Here is a 13,664-nt window from a genome sequence, read left to right as displayed (position 1 = left end):
ATAATACCATGTTATACATACATACATACAAAAAAAAAAAAAAAGATTCATGGTATTACCATGGAAGTACCCACAAACAAACAAAAACTTTCATTCATTTATGCATATTAATAAAATCCTACACATCTCGGATATCATTAATTCATCTTCAAAATGAGACAGATTTCCATTGTTTTAATTCCATTATTTATTCAACAGTATTTGGCCAATTTTAACCCATATAAACAAAATTAATTGGGTCTTATGGTATATACAGCATTTGTTATATTATTGCATTTGTGTAATGTCTGCCTAACAATTTTAACTGTGGTTCTATAATAATGCATTTAATTTGGGCTAAAACATGTCAATTTCATTCAGGTCTGATGAAGACGGACAGACTGTGGAGACTGTTTTCCTCAAGCTTTGGCTTTTTTGCCGTAGTTGTCGACTGCATCCTCAGTGATGCTCTCATCCTCCTCGATATCTACTGTCACTTTCTTCCCCACCAACTGGAAGATGACTTCCGGAGCTATACCCTTAGGTTCTGCTACTTTCACAGTCATCATTTCCAGGGTTAGTTCTGTACCTTTTGGGATGGCTGTCTTTGCCACCACAGACTTCCCGAGCTAGAGAGGAGTGAAAGATGGAGAAGAATTATAGAAATGTTTTTTCAGAGTGGATTAGTTGTATACAATGTGGTTGTGCTGTTCAAAACAGAACAACCCACTGACATAAAAAAAGAAAAAGCCACGTTAAAGAAGGAGTAGCAATACTAGGTAGCCAATGGATAAATGTGAAGGTAAAAAAAGAAGAAAAGTTAAGACAGGATGTTTTTGAAGGAAACGGGACAAGAACAGGAATGCAGTTGAAGGAATCATAATTTTTAGAGTTAGTACTTAGGGAAAAATCCCCAACCCTAAGTGTGAGCTATAATAATAGTGATGCTCGTCTCTTAACACCACTCATGGCATGTGAACATACCATGAAAAGGAAAGGAAAGTATTTTAGTTTGTAGCTCTTCTTGTACCTTGTCATGGCATGGCACCTCACAGGGCAGCATGCGTTTCACACCAGTGCCCAAAGCTTTCTCCACAATGCGGATCGATCGCACCAGCTCAGCCAGCTCTGCAGGCTCCAGAGATGCTGCATGATCACTGCCTTTCCAGGTCTTGTCCAAGGTCACATGGCGCTCCACGACCTTTGCTCCCAGTGCAACTGCTCCAACTGTGATGCTGACCCCACTTTCATGGCCTGAGTAACCAATGGGAATGTCTGGAAATTCTTTTTGATATTCCTATAGGTTTGGGGGGGGGGGTTGTACAAAATTATACATATTTTTACTTTAAGGTGACTTTGTGATATTCATTTATATAATCATGATAATAAATTATTTAGCTAACCATATAGTTATATAAGGAAACTTAAAAGTACCAAACATTGGGATTCTGATTTTGATACACAAGTGCTGTACCTGAAATATATAAAATGGCTTCATGAGTTTGAAAAGAGCTGGTTTCTTTACCGTGATAACCCGCAGGTTGACGTCCTCAGGTTCCAGTGGATATGCACTTGTGCACTGCAGAATGCAGAAGTTTTGGTTGTGTTCCTTCACAGTTTCATAAACACGACGCATGGTCTCCATGGACTGCATCCCACTGGATACTACCATGGGACGTCCTGAACACACACAGACAAGCATCAGAAGTTCAGTTTGTTTCGTGATTAGTATTAAGAATATATATTTGAATTAATAACATTTATAACCTATGCATGTTGTGATTTAGTAAAAAAATATAGTATAAACATATGGGTTATATTGTGAAATTATTATTACAATTTAAAACAAACTTTTTTTTACACTTTAATATATTTGATATTGTAATGCCTAAAAAGATTGTGGAAACCTGGATATTTTTTGACAAATAGAAAATTTATATGAAATGGAAATATTTGTAATATTATAAATGTCATATTCCCTCAATTCAATGGATTTTTGCAGAATAAAGGTATTAATACAATTTCAGAACAGTAGTCAGTAGTATATATTTTATTTTATTATAATTTAATTTATATATATTTGTATATATATATATGTGTGTGTGTGTGTGTGTGTGTATGCGTATATATATTTTACAAATTTAATTTATTTGACATTATTAAACATCTTTAAGACATTTAGCATTCAACGTTACAATATCTTACTGATTGTTTGTGATAATATCATTAAAAATAATTATAACAAATAAAAAACACAAACTGTACCTTTTTGAGCAGTTTTTTTGAGGTAGGGAAAGTTGTTGGTGTCTCCAGATCCAACTTTGAAAAAAGGCACATTGAGCTCATGCAGGAATTCTACAGCCATCTTTAAAACACGACAGAAACACTACAGTTAACTTAACATTCTTGGTAAGTATCAAGTAAATGCTGTAATAAAAAAAAAAAAAAAAAGAACAGTAATAATTTCAAGACAAGTACCACCAGATACCAAATCATCCCATCTTTCCTTGTTATCAGCAGTAAGTCTGAAGCCAAAAGATCGTATCAGAAATAAAATAATAAAACAAGTGAGTAGTCTAATATTCTGCGCATGCGTTCTGCGGCTGTAACCCGCTCACCTCGTCCATTCCTGACGCAGTGAAGAAGATGCCCACTTCTTTAGCGTACTGCTGCAGCTCCCTGTACTGCTCGTGACTGAACTCTAGATAGCGCTTGTGCTCTCCGTATGTTTTCCCCCAGGAGTGTTTGGAGGTGTACGGCCGCTCCAGGGCTTTCTTATTGAACTTAAACTCCAGCTCACTCTTCTGAAACTTAGCACAGTCTGCCCCGCAGTCCTAGCAAACGAGCAACAGTTGCATGCAATAAATAAAATACATAAACAATGTAAAATAACAATACCTTAATGTAATGACGACAGAAAAAAAGGAGTAAACAGTCTTATACTACATATGAAGACATTTATATGGTATATTAATATAATATAATTTACATTTTTAATAAATAATTCCATTATGAATGGAATGTACAATATGTTCTCGTGGCTTTCTTTCAGAAAACACAAAATAATAATAATATAAAAACAAAGTTTACAGCACCTGTATCTATTAACAAAATGACAAAACTATGTTTTTGACCGTATAATCTTATTACACGTCTTTATAACTGCAGTTTTGAGTTAAGCGTCAAAAGATATTCCATTGCAAACTTCCAAAGTGTGAGGAAGTGATACGAGACGAAGCAGTTCTGAATGAACATTTCCAAGTATTTAATGCTCCGTATCAGATTCAGCAGCAGGCTGACAGCTGTCCTGACTGTACCACAGTAACTGCTGGGAGGAAGGTTAAAAAACATGAACTATTGCGAGCACTAACTAAACAGCTGCCGTAACAATTAAAAAAAAATCCAAAACTTTTATTATTATTATTTGTAGGCTCATCGCTAAAGATAAATGAATCGTACCGATGTAAATAAATATAAATACACTCATACCTTTGCCATCTTGATCATTTTCTTGGCGATTTCAATGTCTCCCTGATGATTCTGTCCGATCTCTGCAATAATGAAACACGGGTTGTTCCCTCCGATCACTCGACCGGGACATAACTCAAACTTAAGAGGCATTTTAAATCCAAAGGAACACACAAACACACAGCAAGAAAAGCTACAGATATCTTCTTCTTCTTCTTCTTTTGAATTTGCGGCAGCATAGACGCATCACCGGCGTATTACTGCCCTCCTCAGGTCATTTGAGGCCTCGGTTTATCCTTTAAATCCTTGCGTAAAGTCCAGTCTTGTGCAAAAACTTCATAAAAATCTTTGTAGACTCATAGTCCTTTGGGTTAAGAATAGTCTGAACAGATATATTAGAGACTCCAATAGAGAATTTCAATGTTCTTTCTTGGATAATACTTTTACATTCTACCCTACCGAACATAACCTCCAACTCTACTTCACTTTTATTTACTGCACTTCTTGCCATTTCATCTGCCTCTTCATTTCCCTGAACACCAATGTGAGCAGGTACCCAAATAAATCCAACTGTACTCCCCATTTTATTAACTCTATTAAGTGTTACTAAGACTTCTACAACTAAATCTGCCCTGGCTTCACTTTTCCTTCCCTTTAATGCCATTAAAGCAGCACTTGAGTCTGAACAAATTATTCTTTTCCCTGGTCCATTTTCCTCCACCCACTCCAAGGCCAATAAAATAGCCACCAGCTCTGCAGTAATGGCTGATATCTGTTAACCGCTTTCCATTCATTAACTTCAGCTGAGAAATACTTACTCCTATTGCGGTTTTCCTACTTCTTAACTTCATTGAACCATCCGTAAATATCTGCACATACTCGGGCCAGATTTTCTTTAAATGATTATAAACCATATCCACAGGATTACCTTCATATTTCTTTATTTGATCTAAAATACTTAGGTCCACTTTAGGGACTGGCAGTAACCATGGAGGTACTGGAGGCCAAATAATTACTGGCGCGATCATGATATCATTCATCCTGAGCTTCCTTACCTATTGACATCTTCCCACACTCTTTTTTATTTCCATCCCTTTTCTGGAGTTCCCAGTGTTCCTCTAATAAAATCCTAGCCGGGTTAGAACAATTATGACTTCGTAGCTTTGTCCAATAAAACAGAAACAATTTATTCCGTCTGAGCTCTAATGTAGTCTCCCCCATTTCAATTAACAAAGCATTAAGTGGAGTAGATCTCATTGCTCCTCCACAAATTCTCAATGCTTTTGCTTGAACTACATCCAATTTGTTTAAAACAGATTCTGATGCTGATCTATATACCATGCAACCATAATCAATATTAGCTCTAATTATTCCCCTAAAAATCATCATTAAACACTCTCTACTTGCACCCCAATCTATTCCAACTAAACATCTTAAGGTATTAATAACCCTCTCACACTTTTTCACTGTATTATTTATGTGCTCTTTCCAAGTCATTCTTTCCTCAAACCAAACTCCTAAAAACTTAAATGATTTAACTTTTTCTATAGGACTATTATAAATACTTAAAGTCTTATCTAAAAGTTTCCTTTTTAGACCAAACACAACATATTTTGATTTTGATACTGAAATTCTAAAACCCCATTCATCTGCCCATGCCTCTACTTTATTAATTGCTTGTTGTACTTGTTTATAAATATAATTCAAGTTCCGCCCTCTTTTCCAAACAGCTGCATCGTCAGCAAATAATGCCATTCCAAAACCTCTATTTAACTTACTAAAAATATCGTTAATCATTACATTAAATAACACTGGGCTAATAACACTTCCCTGAGGGGTTCCATTTTCCACATTTTCCTTACTGGACATAGATCCGTCTACTCTCACCTGAATGGTACGCTCCTTCAGAAAATCTTTAATCCAATTTAACATCCTACCTCTTACCCCTGCATCATATAGCTTTATCATTAAGCCCTCTTTCCATACTGTATCATAGGCTTTTTCTATGTCTAAAAACACACTCATGACAACTTCCTTATTCGCCATAGCTCTTCTAATATCTAAGTCCAACACTAATACTGAGTCCATAGTAGATCTACCCATTCTAAAACCACTTTGATACGGAACAAAGAATTCCTGTTTCTCAAGCATATATACTAACCTATCCGTAACCATACGTTCCATAATCTTACATAAAACAGCTGTAAGAGCAATTGGGCGATATGATTTAGGATCATCTGCATTTTTCCCCGGTTTTAATATTGGAACAATTGTTGCATGTTTCCATTCCCTCGGCAAAATACTACATTCCCATACTGCATTAATTAATTCCAAGACTTCCTCTAACACGACATCATCCAAATGAAGAAATATTTGATATCCTATTCTATCTCTACCAGGCGTTGTATCTTTCCCCCTAGCGATAGCTTGTTTTACTTCTTCCACTGAAAAATATGCATTCACCGCCCTCATGTTATCTTTATTATATTCAAGTTTATGCTTCTCATTTTTTAATTTCTTTTCTCTTTCCTTTTTACTAATTGGGCTAATGCTTTTAGAACTATGCACCTCCTTAAAGGACTTAACTAATAAATCAGCTTTGTCCTTATTTTTAACTGCTTCCTGTCCCTCAAATTTTAACACCGGAATTTTATTAGTCCGATACTCTCCTGTCATCCTATGCACCAGTGCCCATAACCTCCTAATGTTTGTTTGAGGTCCTAAAGTACTACAAAACTTACGCCAGCTTTCCCTCTTTGCATCTTTTATAACTCTTCTAGCCTTAGCCCTTAATCTCTTATATTCTATTGCACATTCTTCCATTGGAAACTTCCTTACCCTTCGATATGCCTTATTTCGAGCTAACACTGCTTGAGCTACAGATATCAGAGGAGAGGAGTCACTTTCACTGCTTTACACCAAAACTACAGAAATTGCCGTAAATTGTTTCGTCATACAGACCGGAAGTAGACGCATTTCCGCGCATGCGCAGTACAAATCGTGTTTCCGGTACGGATCGAGTAGTGACAAGCATAGACGTATAAATAGCTAGACGCCTCATTGGCCGCTAGACCGCACGTCAACTTCGCCGCCATATTGAAGCGGGCAACTCTCACATCAGGACAGAAGAAAACATACCTGACTCATCGACAGATTGGACACCTACAAACCGTCACACGATAATAAAAACAGAATTCGGGGTGTTATCTTTCACAGGTAAGACTCAGCTGTTCTTTCTCGATGTTTTTTGGTCATTTTTAACATTATGTTGACAGCTTAATTAACCACCAGTGTCAGACTATTAATAATAGATAGCGATATCGCTAGCGTAGTTAGCAGTGAAAGCTGAGACTTTATAAGAATTCAAAGTTTAAATGAATTCTTATTATGTTTTAACTTATATTGCCGTTTATATAATAAACTAATTATGAGCACAATATACAGAGTGAGCCCTTTGACTGTCTAGATTAATGATGGAGCTAAAGCTTCTCTCTTTAATTTCACTACCGTTACTTGTTTACAAAGATTAAGTGGTAACACTTTAGAATACTAGTCCTTTAGTTAATGTTAGTTAATTCATTAACGAACATGAACAAACAATGAACAATACATTTATTACTGTATTTATTAATCTTTGTTCATGTTAGTTAATGAAAATACAGTTTTTCATTGTTAGTTCATGCTAATTCTGAGTGCATTAATGTTAACAAGCACAACTTTTGATTTATATAATGCATTAGTAAATGTTGAAATGAACATCAACTAAAATTAATAAATGCTGTAGAAGGATTGTTCTTTATTAGATAATTTTAACTAAAGTAGTTAACTAATATTAACTAATAGAGCGTTATTAAAAAGTGTTACCGATTAAGTTTATCATCACTTGATTATAAGGATTGCATTGCCTTTCATAAAACTGTGAACTGATTCTATGTATTCTTTTTTTCTTCCCTTTTAGCCATTTGCAAACAGGACAAGGACAGCCTTAAGGAAAGCTGAGGAAAGCTGTTCTCAGAGACGAGACTATACCTCCACAGACTAGTGTTGTGTTTGTACTAAACCCAGAGCATGAATCGACAGAATGACCAGCTCATATTCAAATACTATAGACTGCATTTAAAAAGCTTTGCACAGGCTGTTTAATACTGATAATGTACTGCGTGTGTCTTTACACAAAAACTACATGTTAATAGCCTAGAAATGAAAAACACCAGCTGCAATATCATGATAAACTCATTGTGATGTTGTTATAATGATTATTAATTTTGATTAATATAAAGTTTTTTGAGGGGAGCATCTCATATTCTGGTCTGTGATAAACATAACTATACTTTGAGATTTTGTTGTGCAAGGTAAACCTCACACACTCACACCCAAACATTCATATGTGTTAACATACATGGAAAAATAAATCACTGTTTCAAAATGTGTGTTTTCTGAGTGTGTGTAATGTGCATTATAGAACACACACACACACACACACACACACACATATATATATATATATATATATATATATATATATATATATATATATATATATATGTGTGTGTGTGTATGTGTAGGCCTATATATTATACTTAAGGAGCTCATTAAACACAATTTGGAACTCGTCCACATTTGTTTTGTATTGTGTCTTAATTTGATTAATAATTATTACACAAATAGTATTTTCAAATTACATTTCAAAATTTTATATTTTACTCTTTAATTTACTATTAATTTATTCTTCATTTTTGTATTTTCTGTATTATTCTACCCTTTATATTACATATTATTCTTGCTATTGTTAACCATTTGTTGTTCAGTTATTTATTATGGTATTATTCATATTATACATATAATTTTATGCTATTATAAATCTATTATATCACATATGTTATTGCACTGTTGTACTTGCTTTTCATATTATTCACTTTACTTTAAGTTGTACTATATATAAATTTTAATATAACATATCACTTTTACTATATTTCTACTGTGCACTGTATCAGTGCAGATTTTCATTTTCACTGGATCCATAGCCTCTTGTTGTGGAGTTCCTCTCTAGGCTATATTGTGTCACTTTTTGATTTGTATATACTTGTTTTATTAAATTTTCTCAATAGTAAATTATTAGCGTTTAAAGATGTATTACTTAGATTTTATCACAGAATTTCAAAGGGAATGAGCTGTGTTCTGACCTGAGACACGAAAGAGAGAAAAAAAGAAAGGAAAATGTTGGGATTGAACACAGAGAAAGCAATAAAACAACTACATTTCATTTAATGTATATTCAAATTACATTACATGCATATGTCACAGTTATACACTCTAAAAACGGCTGGGTTATTTTTTAACCCAAAATGCTGGGTTGAGTCTGTTGGGTCATTTTGTTGGGTTATTTAATTTCTTTTTAAACACTTTTGGGTAGTTTCAGTTTACCAGGTTTTGGGTTAAACCTGCTGGGTTGCGTCGCTGGGTTGTTTCAGGCCAGCGCTGGGTTATTTAACGCGCCTTGAAGATGTTTAAATCGCTCCCCAACTGTCATTTTGGAAGAACAACGGGGCAAAGCCACGGCTTTCAACTGTTTTAAGGTAAGTTTATTTAATGTTTTCATTAATAATTATTTTAAATTGGCAGAATTATAACTTTTTTTTGCGGCAACAATACTGTTAAACGTCTACAGGCCAACATTATTTACGTTAAATGATGAACTGTTAAACGTACCTCAAACGGCCAACCTACGTTACGTGACTCGCATAATCGTGAGACGACAGATTAATAGTTTTATTAAGTTTCAGACAGTGACGGATGGCTGAAATATGCGAATACCTGTGAAAATAGAGGAAAAAGTCGTTTCTGACACTGAAAAGCGAATTTAACATTTAAGTGAGTCAAATGAGTTCAAAAAGTGAATACGACTTTCTGCTCTAATTTAAACGCCTGCAGTTGTCCATATCGACATGTAAATCATACAAATTACGTACAATATAGTCGGACTGCAGGTCTAAAAGAACCGACGATCCAGTTCAAATAAACCGGTTCAGTAATTCTCGAACAAATTTCCCGGAAAAGAATCGACGTCTCAGGGCATTTCAAAGTGCGCGCACGCACAGCGATTGACTTAGGACGCGTTAGTGAGGTGTTTTGATGCTTTTGTGGTTTATAAAGTCTTTTTACATACAAATTATAATTCAAAATGTGTTTTTTCCTGTCAGAAAAGCACATGGATACATTTGTGAGAGAATAACTCGTCGAGTGCAGTCTTATTGATGCGTCTAACGGTAAGTTCGTGTTTATTATACATTTTACATAATTGCTTGTCTGTTATAATCAACTAACGTTAACCCTTACGTAACTTAAACGCACATATATTTGTATTTCGTGCTATAGTTAAAGCTAACTTTGTGTTCAGAATGTAACTTACCTAATTTAGCAGCGTAAACATCATATTATACCAGTTTTCCAGCTCGTGTTTTTGACTTGTCCTTATCACTTTGGTACATCTATAAGTGTTTATATATGGACTGTTTTAAAGCTGCGGAGTAACCCCGTACCCCCGTACCTGCGTGACTTGTCATAGAAATGTCTGTGTGCGCGCATGCAGTGTGATCTCCCTTATCTGTGCCAGTGACTGTGTGTGTTTGATATAGCCAGCATATTAACATAAAACTGTGATTTATAATAACTGGAACATCCCATTGATTAGACAGTTTGAAAGCACACCTTTCAGCCAATCACTATATCATATTCTGTTTATATATAACAATTTTTTTTTTTTTCCTTATTTTAAAGGTTGGAACAAACATGGAATTCCTTAACCCAGCAGAGTCCACAAAACCCCATCCAATTGTCATGGCGATTTAAAAATGCCAGCAGATCTCTCAGACATTGATCATAATCAATGGACAGGTAAGGATATTCTGGACTATTTTCCAAATAAATTGCTAATTGTATATTTAATTGCATTTTTCCACATGTGGACGCATACATTGTGACATAGTCCAAACGCAATTGAAAAGCATTTGAATTACAGATGCTTTACACAGAAAGCTGTCAATTTGTGTCAAGCGTGGGACTATACTATGGGGCATGTTTTTATTGGGATATATTCTGTAGTTTTACCCCTAATCTCTCACTGTATGCACTCTGATGCTCGTCAGCAAAACAACATTGCAGTTCTACTCTTATTTACCTATTTGCATCTTACCCTATATTTTATTCCTCAGGTGAAAAGCATTTGGTTAATGGTGAATATTGACCAATAGTACCATGTGGCTCTAACTGTTAGCAGGGGATAGTAGTTGCATTTGGGGTAAAAATGACAGAATTATTTATTGTGTGAGGTGCCAAGAATATAGGGAGATCCGGGTTGCACTGTCTGTTCTTTAACACGCATCTCTCGGAGCGGCAGCTGCCTTTAGTAGTGCCTTAACCTCCATTGTTCAAAGCATTTGGCTCCATAGTATGGTACCACCTCTAGCAAAAATTGACAGTTTTCCATGTGAGGCTAAAGTAAATTGCTAAAGTAATTGCGATTCCCTTTGAGTTTTGGCAGGTAACGTGCAACACAGTGAAAAAACAGACATAACAGGTAATTAGTAACACCTCATGTACTTATTCTTATGTTGCATCTACGCTAACATTAGTCTGTTTCTCTCTTGTTCCGAGGTCACCGTAGCCACGAGATCCAGTCTGTATCCAGATCAGAGGGTCACTGCAGTCACCCGGATCCAGCACTTATCCAGACCAGATGGTGGATCAGCACCTAGAAAGGACCTCTACTGCCCTGAAAGACAGCGGAGACCAGGACAACTAGAGCCCCAGATACAGATCCCCTGTAAAGACCTTGTCTCAGAGGAGCACCAGGACAAGACCACAGGAAACAGATGATTCTTCTGCACAATCTGACTTTGCTGCAGTCTGGAATTGAACTACTGGTTTCGTCTGGTCAGAGGAGAACTGACCCCAACTGAGCCTGGTTTCTCCCAAGGTTTTTTTCTCCATTCTGTCACCGATGGAGTTTCGGTTCTTTGGTTTTCCTTAGTTTGGGACAATTAATATCAAGCCATATCATCGACTTGATCGCACAGAGGGACGATACATCACTGAATCAATGATGAACTGACTTTAACTGAAAACTGAGTGTTTACTGTTGTCTCTTTGCATTATTACACACTATTTTCCTATTTAATACTGTAAAGCTGCTATGATGCAGTATTTGATCAATATGAGAGGCTTATTACTCATAATAAATGGAAAATACAGCTGCAAACGGACTTTGCTTTTCCATTTGAAATTTGGCAGTCACTGTGCATTCATGAAAACTGAAAAGGTAATTTTTGTTCGTTGTTTCTGAAAGTGTTTTTGTTCAAGATTTGCAATTGTGTTTGGATTTTGTCACAATTTGTCACATGTGGAAAACGCAATTGAAAACATAATTTGCAATTCCTTTTGAAAATTGTCCTTCCATTGACAGGCTCTAAAGCAGAGTACACTGCTCTCAGGTGATCTTTGAGTAGATCTTTGAATTTTCATTTTTGGGTGAACTATATATGTTGAACTACCCTAAGCAGTGCACATCTACCTACATAGGAGTCTTTCTATACTTGATATAAATTTAAGGACATCTTTAAATTGTTTTACATTTAAATTTAAAGAATGTTAATTGTCAATGTCATTTCACTGTGTATTTAAATAGCTAAACATGTCAAAATGTAATAGTTAAACAGCTAGACACAGGTCATTTAGAAATAATTTTCTTATTTATTGCAACTGTAATTCTGAGATTTTTATTTTATTAATTTTTTTTGCATTTGCTGGAAACAAAAAAAGGGAAAATTCCATGTTGTTTGTCATTGGTACACATCAGATGGCATTAAAAATATTTTTTAACAGTCTAAATAACCTGTATTCTTCATTATTTATTAATCCATGATTGCTTTGTTAAGCAAAAGTGAAATTATGAGAATAACCCAGCAAGAATAACCCAGAATCATAAAAATGCAAACCCACAAATGGTAAAAATGACTCTAACTTGGGTTTTCTAAATAACCCAGCATGCTGGGTTAAAATGTGTAAACCAGCATGCTGGGTTACTTTAACCCAGCATGTGTTCTGTCCAATATTTACCCAGTGCTGGGTTGCCAATTGGGTTATTTTTAACCCAGCCATTTTTAGAGTGTACTAAATTAACATTAGAATTGTAAACCGAAAATAATCAACGAAATCAACAAGTGAGACAAATGTGAGCTTTCACAATTCCTTACGAAAATTAATAATTTTCCAAACTTAACTAAATAACTGGAGGCAAAGTTTTTTTTTCTACTGCACGTAGATCACAAGCTTGAAATCGGTTGATAAATGTGAACGTTATCGTGTTTTTATTCAGAAAAAAACGCAGCTCCCCGTTTACTTCCATGTATTTTTAAGGCAGTCTTGCCCTCACTAACATGGCGGACGCGTTGACGTATCGCAGCAACGGCTCAGAGCGGCCAATGAGGCGTCTAGTTATTTATATGTCTATGGTGACAAGTGTCATGAAAAAAGCCGCGTAGAACTTCCGGGTATATTTGCACACACGGCCATGCGTTTCAAAATAAAAGTTCCCTTCTATAAAAGACTGAACTTTTCATTATTCATCATCTTTACGGGGTTCTTGTTAAATAATAATAATTAAAAAAAAAAATAGACAAAGTTATGGTTTACCCTACTAAAATTCATGAATTTTGCCACATGTGGTTTTCTGTGTAGTCTGGGTTTCTTATTTATTTCACAGTTGTAATTTACTGCATATTATGAAGTGTCTGTTTTGTGAGTGTGTGTTCCTGTGTTTTTACAGCTCACAGCAGCTTTGAGAGCAAGATATTTGACACTAGGTGGCTCAGCAGAGGTTACCTTCTATCAACCATGCATAGCAAAGCCTAAGATGTCTCATTAAAGGTCTAACAATGTAATCACTTCAGATGACTAACCATATACAAATTAGTTTAAGAAGAATCATTTGAGAAGGACAAGGTTATAAAAACAAAAGGAACAAAAATGATATTATTTGCATTAAAAACAAAGAATTATATATATATATATATATATATATATATATATATATATATATATATATATATATATATATATATATATATATACGCATACATCCACAATATTCTGCAAATATCAATATTTATATTTCAAGTTTATAACTGTATTGCATGACAACCAAATAAATTAAATGGCAA

The 13,664-nt window shown here is 35.1% G+C and overlaps 1 protein-coding gene across 1 annotated transcript; it reads right to left on the bottom strand.

Moving 5' to 3' along the window:
• Positions 1-167: 167 nt before the first annotated feature.
• LOC113105679 (sialic acid synthase-like) lies at positions 168-3,697 on the bottom strand. The gene is made up of 6 exons (XM_026266916.1): positions 3,469-3,697; positions 2,598-2,813; positions 2,245-2,344; positions 1,505-1,659; positions 1,010-1,276; positions 168-608 (listed from the first exon to the last, which is right to left on the bottom strand). The coding sequence occupies exons 1-6, from the start codon at positions 3,598-3,600 to the stop codon at positions 399-401; spliced, it is 1,080 nt and encodes a 359-aa protein (XP_026122701.1). The 5' UTR covers positions 3,601-3,697; the 3' UTR covers positions 168-398.
• Between the last annotated feature and the right edge of the window lie 9,967 nt (positions 3,698-13,664).

The sequence above is a fragment of the Carassius auratus genome, chromosome 1 (assembly GCF_003368295.1).
Source record: "Carassius auratus strain Wakin chromosome 1, ASM336829v1, whole genome shotgun sequence".
In the NCBI taxonomy this organism is placed as follows: Eukaryota; Metazoa; Chordata; class Actinopteri; order Cypriniformes; family Cyprinidae; genus Carassius; species Carassius auratus.
This window is presented reverse-complemented; position numbering and strand designations above follow the sequence as displayed.

Bases quoted from the DNA above. Each gene is read 5' to 3' on its own strand.
- LOC113105679 (XM_026266916.1), bottom strand. From the start codon at position 3,600: ATGCCTCTTAAGTTTGAGTTATGTCCCGGTCGAGTGATCGGAGGGAAC. The intron at 2,345-2,597 runs GTGAGCGGGTTA...CGTGTTTTAAAG, and splicing joins CTGCGTCAGGAATGGACGAG to ATGGCTGTAGAATTCCTGCA. The intron at 609-1,009 runs GTACAAGAAGAG...ACTCCTCTCTAG, and splicing joins AGGTGCCATGCCATGACAAG to CTCGGGAAGTCTGTGGTGGC.